At 35.8% G+C, this 26,617-nt stretch overlaps 2 protein-coding genes across 2 annotated transcripts in view; both read left to right on the forward strand.

Moving 5' to 3' along the window:
- The window catches only part of LOC137629760 (proclotting enzyme-like), a 236,224-nt gene that overhangs the window by 37,662 nt on the left and 171,945 nt on the right, over positions 1 to 26,617 (forward strand). The window contains exon 2 of the mRNA XM_068361373.1: positions 3,464 to 3,667. The gene's annotated coding sequence lies outside the window, so the exon portion shown is untranslated. The remainder of the gene's footprint in view (positions 1 to 3,463; positions 3,668 to 26,617) is intronic.
- On the forward strand, positions 11,524 to 17,515 carry His2Av (Histone H2A variant). The gene is made up of 4 exons (XM_068361378.1): positions 11,524 to 11,605; positions 11,754 to 11,831; positions 12,019 to 12,132; positions 16,710 to 17,515. The coding sequence occupies exons 1-4, from the start codon at positions 11,603 to 11,605 to the stop codon at positions 16,899 to 16,901; spliced, it is 387 nt and encodes a 128-aa protein (XP_068217479.1). The 5' UTR covers positions 11,524 to 11,602; the 3' UTR covers positions 16,902 to 17,515.

Consider the following 26,617-nt stretch of genomic DNA (forward strand, 5'->3'; position numbering starts at 1 on the left):
CAGTTAATAATCATAATTCCGTCTAGTGGCGGGTAACCACAACCAATAATTGAATGTGAAAGGGTTAAGTGACAGTTATCAACAGTAATAATCATAATTATATTAGTTAATATACAAGCCTCATATGTGATCAATACTAGACCTTTACATTGGTCCTCTCTCTCTCTCTCTCTCTCTCTCTCTCTCTCTCTCTCTCTCTCTCTCTCTCTCTCTCTCTCTCTCTCTCTCTTACTAGCAATGAATAACTGCAACATATTAGTAAGCTCATATACGCTGGAGTGAACGTTTGCATACACACACACACGCACGTACACACACATATATATATATATATATATATATATATATATATATATATATATATATATATATACATATATATATATATATATATATATATATATATATATATATATATATATATATACATATATATATATCCCTTTCTGAAAGGGTTTGCGTATCGCCATGATCACCATAGCTGTAATAGTCAGGGACACCCATACTAAGTTGGTTTGCTCTGAGCAACCAAAGAGCAATCTCCCACCATCACCAATACGCACTGGGCTTTTTGTGCTGTAGTGGACTAGAAACGCCTGCATTTGTTGTTGTTATTGTTGTTGTATATATATATATATATATATATATATATATATGTATATATTTATTTTATTTATTTATTATATATACACATATACATAAATATATATATGTATACATAACACAAGTATCTTGGACCAGGGTTCGGAAGCCCGGCCGGACAGATACTATAATCTTTGAGTGATTTCGCCTGGGGCTCTGATCTCGAGGTTGTTAAGAGAATCCAGACTTTAATGTGTTAATATATATGGCTTATTTGAAATATGAAAAAACACGTCTTAAATGTGCAAAAATTTATCATTATATATATGTATACATATACACATACATACACAGTGTATAATACAAAACTCCCAGACATAAATCGACATGTCTGAGGCCTTTATCCTGCAACGTATTAGAAACTGCTCCATTTGTTGTTGATATATATATATATATATATATATATATATATATATATATATATATATATATTATATATATATATATATATATATATACATATATGCATATATATATATATATATATATATATATATATATATTTATATATATATATATACATATATATATATATATATATATATATATATATATATATATATATATATATATATATCAATGAATCTAAGGTCCAATAACCATGCATCATATCTGAAACTTGGGTCTTTCCCGTTGTCTCAGCCTTTCCATCAAGAGACAATCTTGAGTTTCGTCTTCAACAAGATGACATGATTACATCTCCGTTGCCTTGTGGCTTCATTTGATTATATATATTCGGTTGGGGGGTAATAAGAGGCAACCCCTTTGCCACAGAAGACATCGTTAACTGGGGGGATATCCTGCTTAAGAGTACTCGCAGTATTCATATGTATATGAGCCCATTTGCGCCGACTGATATTCTCTCTCTCTCTCTCCTCTCTCTCTCTCTCTCTCCTCTCTCTCTCTCTCTCTCTCTCTCTCTCTCTCTCTCAGTATAACTAATAAGGAAGGTGAGAAAGAGCCCAATTTATCTTATTAGTTACTGTTAGTGAGAGACATTGCTGTTTCTCATTACTATTTCAACACTAAAGTGAACAATACTCAAAGTTAGAAAAATATTTTTAGTGAGACATTACTGTTTTTCCTTACTAAGTATTTCAACACTAAAGTGAATAATACTCAAAGTTAGAAAATTATTGTTTGTGAGAGACATTACTGTTTCTCCTTACTAAGTATTTCAACACTAAGGTGAACAATACTCAAAGTTAGAAAATTATTGTTCGTGAGAGACATTACTGTTTTTTCCTTAATAAGATTTTCAACACTAAAGTGAACGATACTCAAAGTTAGAAAATTATTGTTCGTGAGAGACATTACTGTTTCTCCTTCCTAAGTATTTCAACACTAAAGTGAACAATACTCAAAGTTAGAAAATTATTGTTCGTGAGAAGACATTACTGTTTCTCCTTACTAAGTATTTCAACACTAAGGTGAACACTACTCAAAGTTAGAAAATTATTGTTCGTGAGGAAACATTACTATTCCTCTCCTTACTAAGGATTAGAATATAATTTTCTCTGATATTTCTTTTGATATCTCCGATTTTCGACCAAAATGTGTTTTCCATCTAGCAGAAAAAAAAATTTAAGTTATGAAACCTTAATGATGTTGTTAAGAAACACTAAACCCAAGCTGCCAAAGAATTATTATTATTATTATTATTTTTTTTTTATTATTATTATTATTATTATTATTTATTATTATTATTATTATCATTATTATTGTTATTATTATTACTATTATTATTTTTGTTATTATTTTTATTATTTTTATTATTACTATTATTATTATTTTTGTTATTATTATTATTAATATTATTGTTATTATCATTACTATTTTTTATTATTATTATCATTATTATTGTTATTATTATTATTATTATTATTATTATTATTATTATTTTTACTAAATCATTATTATTATTATTATTATTATTAGTAGTAGTAGTAGTAGTAGTAGTAGTAGTAGTAGTAGTAGTTTTGTTTTTATTATTATTATTATTATTAGCTAAGCTCCAACCCTAGTTGGAAGAGTAAGATGCTTTAAACCCTAGGCCTCTAACAGGGAAAAAAGCCCAGCGAGGAAAGGAAATAAGGCAATAAATAAACGATATAAGAAATAATGAGCAATCGAAATAGAATATTTTGAAAACATTAACAACATTAAAACAGATATTTCACATATAAACTATAAAAAGACATATCCGCCTCTTCAACATAAAAACTCGCTGCATGTTTGAACTTTTGACGTTGTAGAAAGGTTACTTGAAAAGCGAGCTGCCTAGTTTATGCAGTAATTAGTGCACGTTAAGGGGAAAATATTAGCGAATTGCTTATGCTGTGATTTTCAAATTGCTGAAGTAAGCAATTCTCTGGGTTGAGTTTCTGTGCTTTACCCCGTTCGGTAGTCAGTTAAAAACTTCTATTTTTATGAAAACTATTATACTGTTTATAATTTTTGTTATTTTTTATTATTATTATTATCACCATCATTATTGAAAATAAACAAATGTTTACATAGATCAGGTCATAAAAGGAATTTTTTTTAGTTGTTAGCTTCATATAGAAATATTTGAAGAAAAAAAATAACCAATTAGTTAATAAAATCTAATTTCATTACAAATATCATATTGTTATTATCAGTTTTGTTATTCATGTTATTATTATTATCATTATTGTTGAAAATAAACAAAAATTCAAATAAATCAGCTCACAAAAGCATTTTTTACCATCACATAAAATATTTTTTACAAAAATAGCCAAATATTAAGAAAAAAAGTCAACGGAAGGAAAAACTAAAAAAAAAAAAATTGCATTCACAGGTAAAAAACTCTCCATGAGACGCTTCTGGGTACAAAACTCAAGTCCTGACAAGAAAGAAGAAGACCAAGTACTGGAACGAAAAAAAAAAAAAAAAAAAAGTCTGGAACATCCCACGTATGCTACACCTGCATTGCAAGTTGCTACTGTGACATTTTGGGAAGTAGAGACGGTAAAGTTCATCTATTCCGATCGATAGTTTGTCTGTAAGTATCACTGTCTATCTGTCTGTATTTCTGTCTCTGATGACTGTCACCTTGCGTGCTTTTCTCTTTCTGTGTTTTTTATTATCTTATTTGTAAAGATTTGTGTGGGCAAAATGTTTATGGTGTTCTTACTCTTGATTATACCTATCTATCTATCTATCTATCTATCTATATATATATATATATATATATATATATATATATATATGCATATCTATATCTATCTATCTATCTATCTATCTATCTATATATATATATATATATATATATATATCTATATATATATATATATATATATGCCTCCATGATTTAAATATGCTTATTAATCAAGTGTAAAGTGATAGATGCTAACAGATATTGACTGACGCTATTAAGAAGAAACTGCATAAACTAATAAGAGTTTGAAAATATTTGCCATGGGAGAAACTTGACAATAAACGTGAGCGAGAGAAGGGTTAAAGATTGTAGATGACAACTAGGAAGAAGGAGCAATGATGAAAGAATGAAATATATATTTGAAATTAATTATAACTGGCACGATCAGGATGAGAGAAGTGACTCACTTGATACGTGTAGCGTGGAGGGCAGCAATGTCTTTGAGAGATGATGTATAGTCGAAAAGCACGAGGAGTTGAATGAATTGGAAGCAACATGCTGGGGTATGGTGACTAAAGTGTAATTTAGTGGCTGACCAGCGTGTGTAAGGTATACGCTAATTAGGGAAAAGTTCCGAAGATACAAGTGATGGAAGAGATAGGAGCTTGAAAGTTATGTGGAAAGCTGCATCTGACTTACATGTACATAGAAAATATGTGGATAGAAGTGATATGCTGGCAATGAGGTGAGCATTAAAAGATTTTTTTTTTAAAAGAGCCAAAAATATGTTAGAATACATATACTGGAGAGCAGCTGATTTTGTTTAAATGTTTATCTGGGACAATGGTGTGTCATGCCTCCTTGACTCTATCTTTATTCAGGGAAAGGTGTGAGAAGCAAGAAAATAGGAATATTGTAGTAATTGCATAGATGTACTGTAGGGAAAAGGGTTGAGAGAAGTGCTGCAGGGTCGAAGTTTGTAGATGTTTCAATGTTGATTAAGAATGGTACGGAGAAGCTGCAGAAACTAGTGGAGGAATTTGAAAGTGTTTGACGGTAAAAAAAGTTGAGAGTAGATTGCTAAAATGGTAAACTTCAATATAGAAAATAGACCAATACATGGTAATATGGATTGTGGAAAAACAGAAGTAATTGTACAAGACATATCTGGAGGTAAGTATAATCATAATGTAAGGTTTCTACATATATTATCCGTTGCTCTATTATCAGTCATGACAAACTTTATGCAATTAATTTTCAACATACAATTACAATGCATTGTCTTTTGATGAAGGTTTTCTATGGAAATAGAAGAATGCTATAGCAACTGGGGCATAAAAAGAACCATACAACATTGTATACTCAAATAAGCCATATATTTTTGATACATTAATGTCTGGATTCTCTTACCGACCTCGAGATCAGAGTCCAGGCGAAAACACACAAAGACAATATCTTCTGACCGGCCGGGAATCGAACCCTAGTCCAGGAAACTTGTATGAACAGTGACATACCATATCGGCCTGGTTACATTGGTAGAGATCCAAATTTGTACACATTGGCCCCTGTTCTCACTCACGAAGTATGTGGTCCCTTGTCTGGATGGGATGCCTACATGGGCACTCAGCAGGGGGGGGGGGGTTGTGTCTAGACCCCACTGATGAAGATTTGCATTGAACATTGCACACGCTCTTGCTTTGAAATTCTGTGCTCTCAACCTGATAATGATGTACTGTAATCACTGGTATTATTGCATTTCTTATCTTTTTTTTTCTTTTTTTTTACTGATGTCATAAGTGTAACAACACTGTATCCTTTTTGTAACTGTATATGAATTTTGTCTATCTATCGCTTTCGATAGATCTAACCGAGGCCCTTTGCGTCAATAGGTGGAGGAGATGATAATGATATGACTTTTGCTGAAACAAAGATTATTATTGTTATTATTATTATTGTTGTTGTTGTCTCCAGTTCCTCTTGCTCTAGCTCTTGCTCAATCAAGAGTAACCCAATCCTTTCTACAGAGGTTTGTTCAGTGGAGAAGAGACTCACATGAGCTCTGGATGCCCTCATTAACTGGGCAGTGGTCTGTTTCTCTCCTTTTTTACTGACATTTTTATGATTTCGTGCATCCATCCAACTCTGGAAGATGTCAATACCTGGATGATGTCAAGGTGTTGTTCAGGCTTGAAAACTATGACAGGAAACGCCTAACGTGCTTGATCTCCTGATTGGTTGGAAGTACTGACGGGAAGGTTAGGCTATTGCGTGTAAGCTCAACAGAGCATACGTGAAACACACACACACAGAAAGAGAGAGAGAGAGAGAGAGAGAGAGAGAGAGAGAGAGAGAGAGAGAGAGAGAGAGAGATAGATAGCATATTCTAGCAATGAAACTTGTCATTTCATAAACAGTAATGATATGGGAAATTAGTGTTTCTTTGTTCAACACAGGATTCCCTAACTTTCATGATTCTACCACAGATAAATCACTAAATTCATTTTAGTTAATTTTATTTGGATTTTCATCTTGATCATTTTAAGCTTATACAAATTTTACTTGGTTTAGCTATAAATGTGCTTTCATTTGCAAGTATTTGTAACTTTTTCATACATAAAAGACAATCATTATCTATAATAATATTGCTCTTATTGATTGCAGCACTACTTGATGATATGAACTGAAAATAATGACAAAATTGCTCCCATTAAGGGAATGTAAAAAAAAAAAAAGATTGTTTAATATTCTCATTGTTGGAGAAGGCTTATATACGAAATAGCGATCTCAAAGATGGGTAAAGGCTGTAAATAAAGATTTTTGTTTTTGCTGACAATGAAAATAATTCCATGAAAGTCTTTTGTTACAATTATTCTTGGAACCAATAGCAATTATTGTTACTATTATTACTTGCTAAGCTACAACCCTAGTTGGAAAAGCAAGATGCTATAAGCCCAGGGTCTCCAACAGGGAAATAGCCCAGTGAGGAAAGGAAACAAGGAAAAATAAGATATTTTAAGAACAGTAACATTAAGATAAAAATTTCCTATATGAACTATAAAAGACTTTAACAACACAAGAGGAAGAGAAATAAGATAGAATATTGTGCCAGAGTTTACCCTCAAGCAAGCGAACTCTAACCCAAGACAATGGAAGGTCATGATACAATAGCTATGCCACTACCCAAGACTAGATAACAATGATTTGATTTTGGAGTGTTATTCGACTATTAGTCAATGTTTCCGAATATATGCAATTTCAGCATGGCATTGTGTTGCACCTCAGAGAGAGATACATATATGCACAATTTGCTCCTGACGAATAATTTCATGGCAGAGACTGTTGCTAGAAAGCCCATATGGTGTGTAAACTGAGTTAAATTCATAAGCTGAGTCAGGTTCTATAAATTGAGTTAGATCAAGTGTGTAAATTGAGTTAGCTTGGATCCATAAAATGAGTTAATTTAGGTTAGGTCTATAGATTGAGTTAGGTTAAGTCTATTAATTGAGTTAGGTGAGGTCGATAAATTGAGTTAGGTTAGGTTAGGTCTATAAATTGAGTTAGGTTAAGTCCGTAAGTAGAGTTACTTGTGGTTCGTCAGTTGCGTCATTTCTGTAAGTTGTAAAGTTCATGACTTAAGTCCATAACTTAAAGTTAACTTAAGTCTGCGAGTTGATTTAGGCCCATTAGTTGATTTGAGTTGGGGTACTTTTGACATATCCTCTAGGCCATTATTATTATTATTACTATCCAAGCTACAACCCTAGTTGGAAAAGCAAGATGCTACAAGCCCAGGGGCCCCAATAGGGAAAAATAGCGCCAAGATTCTAGATTCTTTGCATAGTTTATTTCAATACAGGAGACAAAGGACACAAAAATAATTGTTTTAAGACTAGTTTGTTTTGTCTTTCAATAATTGTGAAGACTGAATACAAATTGTTATTTATCACAGATCTAGGGAACTTCTAGAATTTTCTGAAAAGACAAACTAAAACAAAAATGCATACATATAACAAAAGGACAATTAGACCTATGACATTAGAAAGGATTAAATAACGGAACTATTTGATGAGAGATTCCGAAAGCATATTTAGAAGGAAAGAGTGAAAGTAAATATTGTGATAAAGGACAAATTATAACAAAAAGGCTTTTTAGAAAAGCCAGAGAAAGTTGTGGTAATTAGAATAATACAAATAAACTAGGACAAACAGGCTAAGTTTGTAAAGCTACCCTTAAACTAATTTTCCTCATGAACCGGATGTGAGCAAATAGTTGAATTAATAGAACTTCAAAAGTTCAAGCTTGGTGCAAATGCTTTGATGTTGAGTAGGTTAACGTAATAGTTTAATTGTTACTTTTCTGTTAAAATTGCTAATTATCTGAATATAAACGTATATTTTCCTTTCTATATTTATAGATTGTATACTTTTTCCACACTGGGCCATTTTCCTTGTTTGGGGTAATTCGCTTGTAGCATTCTCTTTATACTTGGGTTGCAGTTTAGCTAATAAAACTAATACAAGTATTATTATTATTATTATTATTATTATTATTATTATTATTATTATTATTATTATTATTATTAGCCAAGCTACAACCCCAGTTGGATAAGCAGGACATTATGACCCCAAGGGCTCCAACAGGGAAAATATCCCAGTGAGGGAAGGAAATAAATAAACTAAATGAGTAGTAGTAGTAGTAGTAGTAGTAGTAGTAGTAGTAATATCAAGAAATGTGGAAATAGCAATGGAAGTGAGTGAACTGCAGAGGTCTGCAGTTGGCATAAAAAGGTGTTTTGTAAGAGGACCACAAGTCCCCACACCACCCAAAGTTCCACAGGATAACCATATATGAATAAGAATAATATGAATATTAAGAATGTTTCCGGGCCCTAGGCTTTGATAGAGCAAACTCAGTCTTATGGTGCGTCCATTAACGATTTTCGCATAGCCCACTTTTCCTCTGACGATCTAAACAGATGCACAGAAAAACATTCGAGATGTGTTTTCTTACAAAAGTTTATCTGCGTGTGTTGTAATTCGTGCAGAATGATTTACTTTCCTGGAGTATTAAATGATTTTGTGACACGTTAATAGAATGAAACGAGGAATGAGAATAAAACGAGAGGTTTGGGGAACAGAAAAGGCTTTAAAGATCTTGGAAGAGGACAGCGTCAGTATGAGGCATTATTTCCTTGTTACTGAAAATACTAATGTTACATACGGCAAGGTCCTTTCTAAAGTTGATACTTTTGTTATGAGAATGGGGTTGGGGTATAATTATTGTTGGCAATAAATTAAGGGTGATGGTATACCCTGTAGATTGTGTGGTGAAGCATACTCGCATTCTCTACATCATTGTTAGAATGTGATAAACTAAGGGAATTTAGAAATGTTTCTATTAATAGTGTTACTGAGCAAGTTTGCTTTGTCTTCAATAATAATAAAACAAATGAAATTGTTAACAAGTTTCCTAGGTTTTACTGGAATAGATAAAGGAGTATTGTAATAAGTTTTGTTGGGGATGCATTAGCATGCTAGTACATCCCATTTGATGTATCTATATGTCAATAAACTTTTTTGAATTTGAATTTGAATTTGACGTTATTAATGGATAGTTCATATTAAGATATTCTATGTTTTTATTGTTACTTTTCGTGTATAGTTTATTTGTTTCCTCATTTCAATTTTACACAAGAAATCTCCCGTAATAAATACAATAACCAGGCTCTTTAATATCTCTATGTTTACAAATAGTCATTACTTAAACCAGTAAAGACAGTACTATAATCTAAACAGAATGCTATTGGTCGAGTGTCACTTAGGAAATTATTAGCCTAAATACGATTGCACCGAAAAATAGGTTCCAAGTAATCAGTGCTTATACAAAACTAAAGTAGAAGTGCTTATATTATTTGTAACAGACTTTGAACAGACAAACATCACAATAAGCAGTGAAAATAATGAAATTAAAACGTTAAAGAGTTCGCTTTGGCTAACAATTACAACTGCTGGTTGAATTTCTTCCACTGTCTTGGGTTAGAGATCTCTTGCTTGAGGGTACATTCTGGAACGCTATTATCTCTTGTTTCTCTTCGTCGTGTTATTTTGAAGTTTTTAATAGTTTACATATGAAATATTTTTTTTTTATATTGTTCTTAAATTCTCCTGTAGTTTATTTCCTTTTCTCATTGGGCAATTTTCCCCGTTGGAGCCCTTGGACTTATAGCATCCTGCTTTTCCAACTAAGGTTGTAGCTTAGCAAGTAATAATAATAATAATAATGTTTGAAGCAATAAGCCTAACAATGCACGATACAAATTGACCAATCAGCGTAAGAATAACTTCAGAACTGTAGGCCTATTTGTTTTCAGGTTATAAATGTTTATTTGAATGTGTCTCCTTTGACAAATACTATTATCGTGTCTACTGTCGATTCCAAAGCTTGTGGCGAAACAAGTATCAATTGTAGTTGCAAAACAAGTCAGATTTACGGAGAATTACAAAATTGGTAGACATTTATAATTTTTTTAAAATTTTTTTTAACTTACCCAAACTTTTAGCGAAGTGAAAATGTGCAGAATTCAGTTAAATGACATAGGCCCAATGAAAAGAATGTTCCTTATCGTACCTGTTATCATCATTTTTGTAACATTCTACGTTTGAAAGGCTCAGTTCTTCTATTGTTTTTATCAAATTCTTAAACTTTCTGTTGTGTTTTCATTTGTCCTGAGGAACAATGTTCTTTTTTAAAGTTTAGGTTGGCTATTATGATTTGTACCTGTGGTAAGGAGCTGAAAGTGAGCATGGCGTCTATTTTGAACTCCCAAACTTGTTTTCTACACACAAAAGAAAAAAAAGAAGCCGAAATTTCATGTTACTACGCCCTTTACCGCGCACGTGGACATGTTAGCCAAACATATTCATACACATAATATATATACGTCTTTATGTATGAATCATTCATATATGTAGGCCTAGTAAGGGAAAGTGTGTATTACAGATTGATTTAACTTTTTTGTTACTACAAGTTTACATCCAATCTAAATGCTTCATGACATTTACATTTCAGGACTCATTTCTTGTACAATTTCTTACTCACAAGACAATAGTACAATTGAATGACATTAATTTCGTTATAGGGGTAAGAAATAGAAGAAACTAGTATTCTACGTTGTATGAATATAACGTTTCCTGTCGTTAAGTACTAGCTTTAGCTAGGATGGTATCACCATAAACAACAAATGCATTCTTATAATCAAAATTTATAAATAATCATAGTAAAGTGTTGAGAAATACGTAGGTATGAACTGCTTTGCAATAACATTTAAAGCAGTCTATTTGGACACCCAATTGTCCTAGATTCGGGGGTACTGTTGGCCATTTAATGCATTTTTGTTTAAGGTACGGGGGGAATCAGGTTATTACCAGTGGCCGGTCCATCCTCTCATTTATTGGTACAACTAAAAGGAAGGAGAAAGGCGGGAAAAGTTAACGATTTGGCGCGGGCCTGTTCAAAACATACCCTGAACTTCATTTATTGGTCGAGGAGTTTGATACCTGATTGCTGATTCGTCAACGTAACAATGACGTCATAATGAAGAGCCAATCAAAATGAAGGCTTGACAGCGGGCTGTTCAAAACATAGCTTAAACTTCCTACATTGGTGGAGAGGTTTCGTTTGTAGTCGCTTATTGGAGAATTCAAGAGTGACGTCAGGACATCTCACAGCTGATTGGCAGATATACAAGTGACGTCACAAGACCAAGCCAGTCAAAACGGCGACCGTGCGCGCGCCAGCGGGAACAGTTGTGTTATCGCAGTGCTAGTGTGTACAGGCATCATGGTGAGTTCTTGGAAGATTTTTCTGGAGATACAAATGCGATTCGAATAAATCTTTCACTAGCTGAAAGCTTAGTGTGTTCGTCATCGCCTGACGAAGTTTGAAGGTTCTACTCGTAGTTTTAACATGAAAAATTGCTGGTTTCTTTCAGGCTGGTGGCAAGGCAGGAAAGGACTCTGGCAAAGCGAAAGCTAAGGCCGTTTCACGCTCGGCCCGAGCAGGATTACAGGTTAGTTTATCGATCTGTGCCGTTTCACTTGATGCATTGATATATAATCTATTCCGAAAGGCGCCTTTGTTGGCCGACATTTATTGCGATCACCCAAAGACCGGCCGAGGTGACGTCCAAGATGGCGGCGGCAGGATGCCATGATTGCCAACGGTATTCGCCAACTGATTTTAATATTATTTTGCAGTTCCCCGTCGGCCGTATCCACAGACATCTCAAGAACAGGACGACCAGTCATGGCCGTGTCGGTGCAACCGCCGCCGTCTACAGCGCTGCTATTTTGGAATATTTAACTGCTGAGGTGAGCTATCCGTCGCATACTTTTCATAGTTCTTCATATGTTGGCAAGCTTGTTTTTTTTCAACCCAGGGGTGCCATTCGTACGATAATTATCGTACATATACGATTATTTTTAGGTCCAGTACGATGTACGATACATACCTTAGGTATATACATGTGTGTGTGTTTGATTAGAATTATATTAAAATATTTCGAAATAAGTCAATTATGTAACTCCTTAATAATTATATTGAAACTATGTACGATAATTTTGGTTGAAAAACGACAATTTTAAGGCTCATGTACGATAATCCAGTCAAAATAATCTGGTAACCCTGTTCAACCCCCTCCCCCAATTAATCGACCCCAATATATCTTTGAAATGAAATTGCTTTTAAATAACTCGGTTATTTATTAGTTATTTAAAATTATAGTGTTATTTGTTCGCTATATGGGAGCGTTGTTAGGTGTTTTTCCTAGTTAGGCGCTGTTGCCACGTTTCGGCTGTTCCAAGGGGGTATGCCCCCATATCCTCTGCTATCCCCCTTGGACAAGCTTTTTCCCGCGTCTAATTCTATTTGTTGAAATTGCAGCTTTAGAAATTTGTCCTATTATAAAGGAAGTAATGCGTATTGTACGTTTTAATTGTTTATTTATGACATATTTGTTTTTGATGCTGTTAATAGTTTATATATGACATGTCTGTTTTGACGTTGTTACTGTTTTTAGAATGATTTATTGGTAATTTGTTCTCTTCATTTATTTATTTCCTTATTTCCTTTCCTCACTGGGCTATTTTTCCCTGTTGGAGCCCCTTGGCTTATAGCATCTTGCTTTGCCAACTGGGGTTGTAGCTTGGATAGTAATAATAATAATAATGTAGGTTATTTGAGAAACACGTGGTTAGTGATTGGCGGTGATTTTCTTAAATGTTAACTTGTATAACTTAATATAGATAGAAATTGGGGCTGAATACTATTTTGTATATATTAGATTTTGTATCGGTCTTGGCTATTGTTCAAATCTCAAACTCATGGAAACTACCTTCTTAACTAGTAAAATGAAGTTGAACGAGTAGATTTTAATGAACGAAAATTTTATCTTTAGCAAACTTAAAGTTCACCCTTTTACTAGTTTTATACATTTAACATCCTTTTAACTACGAATAGAGATGTTTTTCCTCTTGTAGGCCGTTTTCAAGAACTTCTGAATTTAAATGCATAAGCTTGTGTATGAAAAAATGCAAGTTTCAAGTCTACTGGAGGACAAAGTCCTCAGACATTTAGGTGGGGTTTTGGCCAATTCTAATCGCCCCACTGGCCAATGCATTGGTAATTTATCATTTAGTCTGGTAGCTAGCAGCAAACCAGCATAGTATGGGAGGCCCTGACTAGTACAACTTAACCTAATTTTCCTTCTATATGCCCAGGTTAAATTTAGATACAATGAAATATGGCAAGTCTAACTGATGCAAATGGAATTGCCATAAATATAATAAATAAGACTTATTCAGTCTACGTTGTCTCATGGTAATATACTCCCTTTATCCATCTCGAGGTATCCCCACGAACATGTTTGTAAATATATAGTAAACATTACTGTTATGAAGTTTAAATTTGTAAACGGTGGCATTTACTAAAGGTAACTACCATTGTTGGGTGTTTCAAGGGGGTGGAGACAACGTAGGCTGAATAAGTCTTATTTATTATATTTATGGCAGTTCCATTTCCATCAATTAGACTTGCCACATTTCATTGTATCTAAATTTAACCTGTGCATATAGAAGGAAACTTGCTATTAATTTTGTAATATGATTGCTTTTGGTTTTCCACTGTCTTCGGATAGTTCTCGTGCTTGAGGGTACACACTCGCACCCTTCTATCTTATCTCTTCCTCGTGTGTTTTTATAGTTTTCATATAGATCTAATTTAATCTTAGTTCTTAACAATTTTATTTTTTTATAGTTTGTTTCTTGTAGTTAATTTTCTTTTTCCACACTGGGCTATTTTTTCCCATTGATGCCCTTGGACTGCATCTTGTTTTTCCAACTTGGGTTGTAGCATAACAAATGATAATTATATTAATGGAGGAATTACATTGAATGGCACTTTCATGCAAAGTATAATTACTAGCAGAGATGCCAGAAAAATCCCAACATTTCTTAGCTTTGTGTACAGAATCATACATATTCCAAGCTGCAAGTTAACTTAGTTTTTGGGTTTACTGTTAGTTTGATTATTTTTGTGATATTTGAGGTTGATAATCAACCAGAGGATGTGAATGTTGAACTAGGAAGTTTTCCATATTTTGCTCCTGTATTATCTTCAGTTTTTAGGTAGTCTTGGGTGGGTCAAAGGCAGTGCCTCAGTAGGGTTCTGGTGGTTTCATGTGTCTTGCTACTTTTTTACTTGCTGTGTGGTCACCTTTACACCCCGCAGCAGGCATGTGATCTTGTTTTTTATATATACATGGTTATGCTGTCATTTTTATTAACATATGTCCTTGAGCTTTTATGTGTTATATATACATGGTTATGCTGTCATTTTTATTAACATATGTCCTTGAGCTTTTATGTGTAACACATATGAGAAAGCGCCCTGAGTTTTATTATACGTAAAGTAGGGTTAAGTTTTATACTAATGGTCCAACGACTTGGTTTTATCGCAAGGTTAATTAGTAATTTTTAGTCTATCTTCCGGTCTTTTCATTTTATGAACCTCACTCGTATCTTTAAAATGTTATGTACTAGCATTTAAGATGCTCTGGTTTCTGATCTCAAAGCTGATTAATATATACATATATATATATCATCTCAAAGATTGCTCTATAAACTATTTCTAATTTTTTAGAGCTTCTCTCTTCAGTGTATTTGATTTTTGCTGTTAATATTCAATGATAGGGCTGTTTTCTTCCACCGAAATATCACTGGAAGTTACTGTAGTATATTAAAGTGTATTTAATTGTTAGTCATGGCTTTTTCATGTGCTCTTGAAAAATGTTGAGACTCCATAGCATTGGGTAGAAAAAAAAAATAGAAAAAAAATTAAATAACAGCTTTTTGTCTGGATTTGTCTTCGATGCTTGTCTTCTACCTGATAGTTTGTTTTTATTTCTGCATATTATGTACAGTGTATCCTCAAGTATTGATCATCATCTCTAGTGCCTATTGTCACAAAGGGGCGCTTATAATTTTGCCGGTCTTCTTTATCTTCAGATTTTAAATCTGTCTCCATTCAGCATCTACTTCACATTTCATAGTCCTCAGCCATGTAAGCCTGGGTCTTCCAACTCATTTAGTGCCTGTAGAACCCAGTTTCAAAGTTTGGTGAACTAATCTTTCTTTGGGGAGTGCAAAGATCATATACAAACCATCTCCATCTGCCCCTCAACATGATCTTATCCACATAAGGCACTTGGGTAATCTCTAATAGCTTAATTTCTAATCCTATTCTGCCATATCGTAGTAAATAAATGTTCTAGATGATTCTGCTTCATTAATACTTTCTCCTGATATATAATTTCATTGCATTTTACGTTCTCGTCATGTCTCTTCTATCTTTCCTGTGGTAGTTCATGCATTCTTGAAAGCAGGATTTGTAAGTCCTGTGGTGTTCTGCTAATAAGGACAGTGTCGTCAGCATACTCTAGTTCGGTCAATTTCCTTTACAAATCCAGTCCAATCCTCCACTATCCAAGTTGTCTGCATTACAAAATCCATGAGGATAAACTTAGGGGACGACACATTCACTTGGAGTACTGTCATTGGAAAATCATTTGATAGAACTGACATTAGCTTTGCACTTGCTATGCTCATGAACAATCGATCAAATTTACGTATTTTAAGAGGAACTCCATAACGTAGGACTTGCCTCAAAAAATTGGCTGGTTTACACAAAGGATTTTCATATTCCATGAATGCCATCAAAAGTGGCTTTCTATATTTTACTGCCCTACCACATGACTTGAAATGAAAATTTGGTCAGTAAAACTACCTTTTCTAAATCAGCTCGTTCATCTCTCAATGTCCTAGTCCCGAGAAGTATCATATTGATACAATGTTGCCCTTATATTTTAAATTTCTAGCAGTTTTGATGGGAGAATCCTAAGTGTTGGAAGGTTCTCAAATAGTTTGGGTTAGTTCTAAGCGTAAGTCCTCTAAAGGTTGTGAGGGGGATCAGTTTACACAATAGGTCTGTGCAAGACGTAACTTATGGTTCCATGATGTTTGTTTTCGTAGGATATAGTTCTTTAGGCAAGGGCCAAGCAGCATGAATACCTTTAGCCTTTAAGATTCTCTATCAGCGAGGAAAATACACAAAGTTGCGTTACTTGACTAATTTAATTTTTTCAGGGTTTTCAAATTGGTAGTTTCCCTAAAAAATTTAGACAGGGTAGCCTGGCCTTTAGCAGCATTGATACCATTAGCTTTTAAGATTCTATATCAATGAGAAAATCTATGAAAAGTTACCAGACATAAAGTTTTTTAGGTTCTTGAATTAGCAGTTTTCCTAAGCAGCATTAATACCATTAGCTTTTAAGATTCCCTATCAATGAGGAAATCTATGAAGATACACTACCTGACGAATTTAACTTTTTCAGGTTCTCGAATTGGCCGGCAACGCGTCCAAGGATCTCAAGGTGAAGCGTATCACTCCCCGCCATCTTCAGTTGGCCATCCGTGGTGACGAAGAGTTGGACTCTCTAATCAAGGCCACCATTGCCGGTGGTGGCGTCATTCCACATATTCACAAGTCCCTCATCGGAAAGAAGGGTTCTCAGAAGCCTGTATAAACACTAGGAGTTGTTAAAGGATGTGTCCACGTTGTGGCTTAGGCCTGGGGACCTCACTGCCATGATAAGCTGTTTTTTTTTTATTTTAGTATAACTTTTCATTTACTAAATAATGTATGTGTGATCTATTGTCCCATTTTAGGGACTATTTGATTTAAGCTATTCAGGTGGTCTACCTCCTGTCCCCATTCTACGACACCTGTCCCCCACCCTCCCAAATTCCATGGAAGACCACACAAGGCCTCGGGCGGTCTTTTTGATGACTTATACTAAATAAGGGTCTTCAGGATCTGGGCTATTGTGAAGCTCAAGAGGCACAGTCATGACAAACTATGGCTTCGACCCAGTGTTCAGTATAAATTTGTTTACCCCCTAAGCTAGCTTTTATCATATCTCATCAGTTTTGATTTTTAGAAGATTTTTATGTTCTGTTTTATATTAGGAGTCTGGGAGCAAGAAGGATATTACATTCCTGGTTTCCTAGACATTACAAAAAGTGTCAATGTGTTACTTAAAAGTACAATTTACAGTTTTGATAAACAAGTAGAGTAAGTACCACTATACATATGTAATTAGTACATTCTCTACAATATAATGTATATTCATTTTTTTAATTTGTGTTTATTTGTCCTTGCATATATTGCATACCGTACCAATTTGACGCTAGCAATTGGCTTAATTCTAAAAAAAAAATCCCTTTTCCACTGGAAAGTTTCCATTTGACTTTTGGCATTTTGAGTACTTTTTGTAAGTATTCATTATTCACGCAAAAGAAATTTAACTTTTGTATATTTAAATTTATTCCATAGCGAGGTTGTAAGAGTGAATAGCATATGCACTGCAAGATCTGTAGTTATGGATTACTGTACAGTAGTTGTATTGCAAATTTTTTGCCTAAAAGTAAATATTTAGATTTTGCCATCATATACCATGTTATAATTGCCATTTGTCAGTCAAATTGTGCAGTGTGGTAAAGTTGAAATTTTTTTATTGAATATTAACCTTACAGAACGTAAGACATTACTGTAATTTGGAATAAAAAATAACCAATATTTGGGAGCTCAATTGACATCTCCCAAGTCTGGATTAGCCAATGCTGATTTAACTTGAAGGAATCAGCCACTTTCAGAGCAGTTCCTCTTTAAATAGGACTGCGGCTATTGGTTTTCTCTTGAAACAAGTGCAGCTATTAGTTTTCTCTTGAAATAAGTGCGGCTATTAGTTTTCTCTTGAAACAAGTGCGGCTATTAGTTTTCTCTTAAAACAAGTGCGGCTATTAGTTTTCTCTTGAAACAAGTGCGGCTATTAGTTTCTCTTGAAACAAGTGCGGCTATTAGTTTCTCTTGAAACAAGTGCGGCTATTAGTTTCTCTTGAAACAAGTGCGGCTATTAGTTTCTCTTGAAACAAGTGCGGCTATTAGTTTCTCTTGAAACCAGTGCGGCTATTAGTTTCTCTTGAAACCAGTGCGGCTATTAGTTTCTCTTGAAACCAGTGCGGCTATTAGTTTCTCTTGAAACCAGTGCGGCTATTAGTTTCTCTTGAAACCAGTGCGGCTATTAGTTTCTCTTGAAACCAGTGTTGCAAGTAGTTTCTCTTGAAACCAGTGTGGCTAGTAGTTTCTCTTGAGCCAAGTGCGGCTATAAGTTTTCTCTTGAAACTTGTGGTAGTTTCTCTTGAAACTCCGTTGGTAGTTTCTCTTGAAACGTGGGATAGTAGTTTCGCTTGAAACGCAGGGATAGTAGTTTCTCTTGAAACGTGGGGTTAGTTGCTCTTGAAACGTGCGGCTAGTCGTTTCACCTGAAGCAGAAGTGCGGCTAGTCGTTTCACCTGAAGCAGAAGTGCGGCTAGTCGTTTCACCTGAAGCAGAAGTGCGGCTAGTCGTTTCACCTGAAGCAGAAGTGCGGCTAGTCGTTTCACCTGAAGCAGAAGTGCGGCTAGTCGTTTCACCTGAAGCAGAAGTGCGGCTAGTCGTTTCACCTGAAGCAGAAGTGCGGCTAGTCGTTTCACCTGAAGCAGAAGTGCGGCTAGTCGTTTCACCTGAAGCAGAACTGCGGCTAGTCGTTTCACCTGAAGCAGAACTGTGGCTAGTAGTTTCACCTGAAGCAGTACTGCGGCTAGCAGTTTCACCTGAAGCAGTACTGCGGCTAGTAGTTTCACTTGAAGCAGTACTGCGGCTAGTAGTCTCTCTTGAGGCAGCTTGGAGATTTTTATTTTACTCTGATAAAGTAATATTTGCATACTTTAAATTTTTGGGAGACTATAGCCTTCCAAAACCAAGAAATTTGAAATATATAACTTATGAAAAATAAATGGTTTTGCTGTGTCCTCATGGTTGAACTTGGAACTGCCAGATAGTGTTCAAACTGACCGAAACTTCATCCACACAGCAGAGCTACGGGACAGGTGGGTTTCGGCTTTTAGGTAATCGCAAATCTGCAGCAAGTAGAGGCAACATGTGGAAGTGTACCTAACCTAATCTAACATAACCGCACATTAGGAAGTTCCGTGACTGGGAATTGAAAGATGAAAGTCCCCTACTTTTGGATTGATGTTAATATTTTATACTCTTGGCTAAAAGAGAATTGTATGAAACTTAGTTACAAAAATGAGATGAGCAATACCATCAGATGCACATCTTGGGAGGAAACGCTTGGGTTTTTAGTATTTATAATAATAATAATAATAATGTTTATTGGACAGAAAATATTTACATTCAAAGATTTACAAAAAGAAAAAAAGACTCGGTCCAAGCCCATGTGGAGCAGAGCTCTTCGGGCAATAATACAACAAAATAATATCAATTAAGTAAAAATAAAAAATAAAGTAAATATGGATATAGATATACAAAATGTACGCATACATATACATAATCATATGTATACAAATAGATACATATAAATGAGAATCTTAGCCTAAAAACAAATGGAAATGCATATTTATATGATAAGGAAAGATGGTATATGAAAGCTAATGGTATATACATTTAAAAAATTGTAGATATTAAGCAAAAAACTCGGTAAAAGAACTAGTTTTACAAATAAAAAAATATTCTAAACAATGAAACATACTTGCGTTGTGGTTAGGTAGGCAAGTATAAATATTTATTAATAAAGCTTAATACCCAGATAACAGGAGATTTGTATATGATTTCTTAAAAGACCGAACGCTAAGCAGTGCCTTTAGATAAGCGGGCAGAGTATTCCAAAGTTTAATACCTTGGTATAGATACGATTGCTCGCATCTATTAATACGTATGAAAGGGAGAGTTAAGTTTGAATTTCTTGTTCCATATGGATGAACTGATTGTTCCTGAATTATTTTTCGTCTTAAATCTGGAAATTTGTTCAAAATAAGTGTTTGGAACATCATATTCATTAAGGAGAGCTTATAATTGTCTTCCAGCTTCAATATCGAGAGAGACCGGAAAAGTGGCGATGTATGAGCTAAGTAATCACTGGAGCTTATGATTCTTACCAGTCTTTTTTGAATTACAATTAATGGTTGCAAGACATTTCTACTACTACTCCCCCACGCCGTATTGCAGTAATTTAGGTGAGGAGATACTAACGAGTGATACAATTGTTTTATAATATATTGAAAGTGACAAGGAAAAGTAAAATTATATTTAGAGGGGTTGGAGAGTTAATAGTAGGTATAGTCTTCACCTAAAGCCACCTCAGCGGGGTACCTGCAGGAATGAAAAGGAGATTGTGTATCTGTTTGGCATATTAGACACTGACTGTCCTGTGGTCACTATAATTTTGAAAGATAAGGGATTCAAACACCATAACGTGTACATACTGTATAGGCTACCTTCTGTTCCACTTAACGACGTGACGTTTTCATTTGCCTTATTTCCCTTTGGTACTGGTTTCTGAGATTCTTTTCTTTTTCACAACTTATCAGAACTAACTTTTTACTGGTTATCTCTCAGCTCTGCAGCACGTTGGTTTCTATACTTTTAAGAAACGCTTATCACTTTCCGCAAACATTCGTGTTCATGCAGTGATACAATTAATTCAATGTCCCGTGACTAATGCGCTTTTGAGTTTGACCTGGACAGTAATTATTCAGGTAGAATAAAAAAAGCCTTAATTCAGTCTATAGAGCCATAATGAATACTGATTTTGTTTGGCAGCATCATAGTTTCATATTCAAAGTCGGAACAAGAACATTGTCTGTGCCCTCTTGCCCAGCAAACGCACACGACGTTTAAACTCCTCATTTACAGACAAGGTCTTTGTATCTGCAGATAAAGCTTGACCATGTGGACACTGCTTTCTGCAGACAAAGTTTGACCGTGTGGATACGACCTTAGATTTTAAGTTTTCAAGTACTGTTTATTGAACATTCATGTTGCTTGAAATGTGGGTACAATAAGGAAAAAACTGCTTTTAGACCTAAGAATATTTTTTTTAGAAGCTCATTAAAATTACACTAATAATTTCTGCTATATACAGTTTATAGGTATGATTGGTGGGTCCTTGAGATTTTAGCTTAAACCCAAATCTAGTAGTTAGTTCTACTAGACCTTTTAGGAAATACTTGGTTATTTTTCCTTTAGATTCTTTGTTGAAGATACTGTAATACCTAAAATACAAGTGTAAGAGTGGTTTTAGCTCTAGATTTCCCATTATCCTTCCACTTTGATATTTGTTGTACTTTACAAAATATAGTCTGCTTAAATGCAAGTTGATCATAAAAGCTTAGCTCTTTAGCTCAAATAAATTTAATTTGTTCCAACACGGAGTACTTACCTCTAATTACTTTCTTAGGAGTATCTGGGATTCTCCTCCCAACTGACCAGAATTTTGTGTAGTTTCCCCTATCTCTGTTTTCTATAGTGGGTCCCTCTGTGGCGGATGGATACCCGCCTTGAGGCGACCCGGGTCAGCGTGCGAGAGCATGTAGCTAAGTCTCCGTCACCAGTAAGCTTCTGGTCGTGGCGTAGTTCACATCCCGTGCGACCCTTTGTGTCCCCACGTGGTTACCTCATGTTTACCGATTCCCTTGTATCCTTTCATCCACCACCTTTCCCTGTGTTCTTGTGTTGCTTGGTGCTTTTGTGCTTTGGTATGGATCCCCAACGTCCTTGCCCTGGGCTTAAGGCCGGAAAATCGTGTGGTGCGTTTCTCTCTAAGCCAGAGGTTGACCCGCATACCCTGTGCTCTTCGTGCAGGGGTAGCTTCTGTTCCCCGTCCGCCACGTGTCCAGAATGCGCGTTCTGGCCGGAGATCCAGTGGGCCTTGTATGCGACGAAGAAGAAGAAGGCGTCTGTTTGATTTTGTTGCATTTGATAACATTGCCACTGAGCAGCAATGCTAACATTGTAATAAATAGCTGACTATACACCTGCTAGGGGAAACAGTTATTGTATGGCCATAATCTGTAAGGAGGCTAGGATTTGGAATAGAAATTAAAGCACCAAGAAAGTAAGCCCGTTTCTTCTCAAAATGGGGCCCCTTGGGCACACTTCAGGTTGAGGATGTATGGGTCATGTCTGTTGAGGGTGAGCTTTATACTTTTATGCAGCTGGAAAGTTTTATTAAGGTGCTCGTAGTATGGGGCCACGCTTTGTTTGGGCTAGGCGACAATTGTACATTCAATCAGGCTATACTGTAGCTCAAAAAATGCTTGCGTAGTTACCATGAACAAACTAACTTATAGAAGTTGAGGTCTTTGACAGGGCGTCTCTCATCCTAAAATCGCAAGTCAATGGTTGGGATTTCCAAGGGGGCCCGCTGTTTCTCGGTTAAGCAGGGAGGTCGACATCCTTGAATGTGTTTGTAATTCTATCGCTTTGAAACAATTACCAAATAAAGCAATCCTAGGCAGGCAGGCGTGTGTATGACTTAGGTTAGACTGGGTGGTGTGCAGTCGGAGCTGTACCAGGCAGCGTGGTCTCGGGCAAACAAAGTGCCTTAACAACGGGCACTTTGATGGTTTGCCTGTGGTTTCCTCGTCTAGCGTCATCTACACTTGTGATTGCCTACCTGTACCACAAAATTGGTAGTTGTCTGCCTGGTGTGCATTTGCCTCATGTGGAAGGGCTGTAGGTTATAGGTCTTTCGGCTTGTCTTTTGGAGAATGGCCAGAGTTAAGTTTTGTGAGTCGGGATCTCCCATGGTTGTGCTTAGGTCTCTTCGCCTTTATCAGAAAAAATGCACACTGGGAGGGTAACACCCTGCACATTAGAAGGAAAGTTAGGAATGCAGTTTGTCTTCCAGACAAAGGATGAAGATAAACCTCAGCTTTACTCAAGTTGCTACAAGTTTTGATCTGACAGCCCCAGTCACATTGCATGCTGCTACGTCTTTGCTCTTACTCAAATGAGAAAGTATAGATCTTCAGGTCAGTTGGTGAACTTCAAGAGCACGTCCGTAGCTTGTCGGCCAAAATCAGAATGAAGGCTCTGTGCACTAACAGACCTGTACCACCAGTGGTAGCTGCCAAAATACGTATGGTTCCTCCTTGGCCATATCCAGTCTTTGCCGGAATTTTTCCGCTATTGAACAAAGTTTTGTATTCGTATTATTGCTTGCTAAGCCACAACCCTAGCTGGAAAGGCAGAATGCCATAAGCTCAAGGGCTCCAACAAGGAAGATAGCTCTGTGAGGAAAGGAAATATGTGAATAAAATACAAGAGAAATATTGAACAAAGTAAAATATAAGAACAGTAACAATATTAGAATATCTTTCATATATAGACTATAAAAACTTAGGAAAAGTAAGCAAAGAGAAATAAGACAAGAGTGTCTGAGTGTACCCTCAAGCAAGAGAACTCCACCCTAAGACAGCGGAAGACCATTGTACAGAGGCTATATCCCTATCCAGGACTAGAGGACTGGTTTAGCTATGGAGTGTCCTAGAAGAGCTGCATACCATAGTTAGGGTCTCTTCTACCCTTTCTGAAAGGAAGGTAGCCACTGAACAATTTTAGTGCAGTAGCTAAACTCTTGAGTGGAGAAGAATTGTTTAGTAATCTCGGTTTTGTCAAGTGTATGAGGACAGAAGAGAACGTGGATAGAATAGGTCAGACTGGTGTATGTAAAGGCGAAGAAAAAATGAGTCGTATCTAGAGACATGGATCCAATGTTGAACTGTGGCCAATCAAAGGAGCCTATAACCCTAGCAGTAGTATCTTAACGAGTAGTATGTGCCCTGCCAACTGTAGGAGCAATTAATTTATAAGGAACGGTACCATTTATAACTTTAAATTAAATTAACAAGCAGGTGTTATACAATAAAGGTGCTTCTTGTGGATTTGGAGTCCAAATAATGTTATAGGTTGTCAGAACTGCAAAGATAACAGTGAGGAGGTTTGCCCGTTGTGTTCTCTATTCCGACTTTGTATGCTCATTGGCGCTCCCTTCCCCTGTGGTAGGGGCATATTGCCATTGGTGTGCTGTAGGCAGTACTTCAAGGATTTTTGCAGTGTTTCTGTGGGCACTAGCTACATTTGGCTCACGTCTTTCTACTTAACCTCTTGAACAAACTTGAACAAGAGCTAGAGATGGAAGGACGACATAATCTTCATAAGTGGGGTTTTGCCCCTGCTGCTGAGTGCCCGTGTAATCATCCCATCCAGACCATGTACAGTATTACGATCTTACAATCGTTACAGGTTCTATTTCCGACAACCACAACTGAAATATGTGAAAAGAATATAAATAGAAGGGCAACTCGTTTATTCACAAACTTGGAAATAAAATCAAAGTTACTTATTCGGTTACTTTAACTGACAAATCAAATCAATCAAAACGTTAATAGAAAAGCGATTAGTCTGTAAGGTAGAAGTACTTGAGGAATGTTGAGTAGTTTTCTGCAACTGCTGAGATGATACTGGGAAAGAGGCTTCAGTCTTGAAGGGTGCCTCAAGTTCAGGTGAAACTGTCATGATAACTTTGGATGCGAAGACGTCACAGAAAGGGTGGCTTTAAGAAGGGACATCAGAAGTTTTCTCCAAGAATTCGATGATGTTGTAGAACTGAGGTTAGGCTGCAGGCCGAGTTGGCTACTTCTCATCACAAGCAGGGAGCGCTGGCTTCTTCAATTTATCTCTTCTCAGCCACAACAGGATTTTGAAGATGGGCTTTTGTCGTCTGAAGGGAAGGTTGGAAACTGGCTCTATCAGACTTATGGTCTTCCTGCCTCTTATCTCGTCAGGACTTTGTTCCCATCTGCTTCAGAGATAGCTTCTCTCTTGTTCTACGTCCTGGACAGTCTTTTCTTGAAGTTTATACTGTATACCCATATATGGGTGGACCTCATTTCCATGTTAGGAGTTTTTTGACAATTCTATGTCATGGTTGTTTTCCTCAAAAATGCCCGCTTTGAACATGCTATGGAAGCTTGTAGAACAAAGTTCTGGTGCAATCTGGACTTCGTGTTAAGCCATAACAAAAGCGCGGCATGTGTCCACCTGTTATGATATTTTTCATAAACAAGGATATCTCTAGAGGCTCAGTTTTTCAAAATATGCTGACCACTGATTAAGGTGGTGACATCTTGGTCCAAACAAGACGGTTCCTTTATTGCTGCAGGCACTCTTCGTCTAGGCTCTGTTTGTTTCCAAAATGCTGACGACAGTGAAATGAGGACAGCTTTGATCAAACACTAGTCGAATCTTTGTTTTAATTACGCATTCATTTAATGATATTGCATCAACCCATGACACCATGGACCACATACAGCGTGGGTGTGAATAGGCAAATCTATAGATTTGGACCTCTGCGAATGTAATTGGGCTGCTATGCTGTGGATACAATGTTGGCATGATAAGATATGATGATAATGACCTCTTATTAACTTTTTTCCATTTTATTGTCGCATCTCTTTCAGTTTCACCTCTGTGTAATTTCAAGGTTTTACTTTTGATGCACTTTGGTATTCAATGACTTCTGTACGAGCTTATATATAGGTCCTTTGTGGTACTTGCTTTATTTCTTCTACCTCTTTTACAGCTTCCTTTTCTCCATCGTTGCTGCCGAACCTGTTGTAACATTTACTCGAGCGTAACAACATTTCCCCCCACTTGAATCCTTAATGGCTTCATAAGCCCCAACACTGGGCTATATAGTTTCAATTGACAATTTCTATATGTTGTGATTTAATTTAAACATATAATATGTTCCATAAAGAAAATTTCAAGCCAAAATTGTGTGTGGTGAGGTTTCAATCCCTTTTGGCATTTGTGCATTACTTGTATACTTTTCCCTGGAAGTGAACCATCACTGTGTCATACAATTTGGGTTATACAGTGCCTAAAATTTCTTAAAGCTTTTAAAGAACGCCAGTCATGTCTATTCGATTAACGCGGGTATGTAGAATGTTAGCCAAGGCACCATTAATCGAGGACTGGCCAGACAGTTTGATGTTGGATGCCAGCAAATATCTGAACAGTATGGAGAATGAATGGTCAATTTCTTTTCAGTACAAATTTGGCAACAAGAAGCATACCACACCTTTACCTCTGGGTAATTCACTCGCATGGTAATATTGGAGGAGAATGGCTATGTAAAGTGAGCTAGCACTTCCAAAGTTTCTTTCATAACCGAATGTTGTAATATCCTGTAAGGGGATATACAGTATTGTTAGTAGTCATTACTAATAGGTCTGCAGTGTCCTTTGATTTAACTTTAAATCATCAACTTTGCTGTCCATCCTCCTCATTTCCACTATAATATCTGCATTTTTTTCCGTAGTTGGACCTGAT

Source organism: Palaemon carinicauda, chromosome 37 (genome assembly GCF_036898095.1).
Source record: "Palaemon carinicauda isolate YSFRI2023 chromosome 37, ASM3689809v2, whole genome shotgun sequence".
Lineage (NCBI taxonomy): Eukaryota > Metazoa > Arthropoda > Malacostraca > Decapoda > Palaemonidae > Palaemon > Palaemon carinicauda.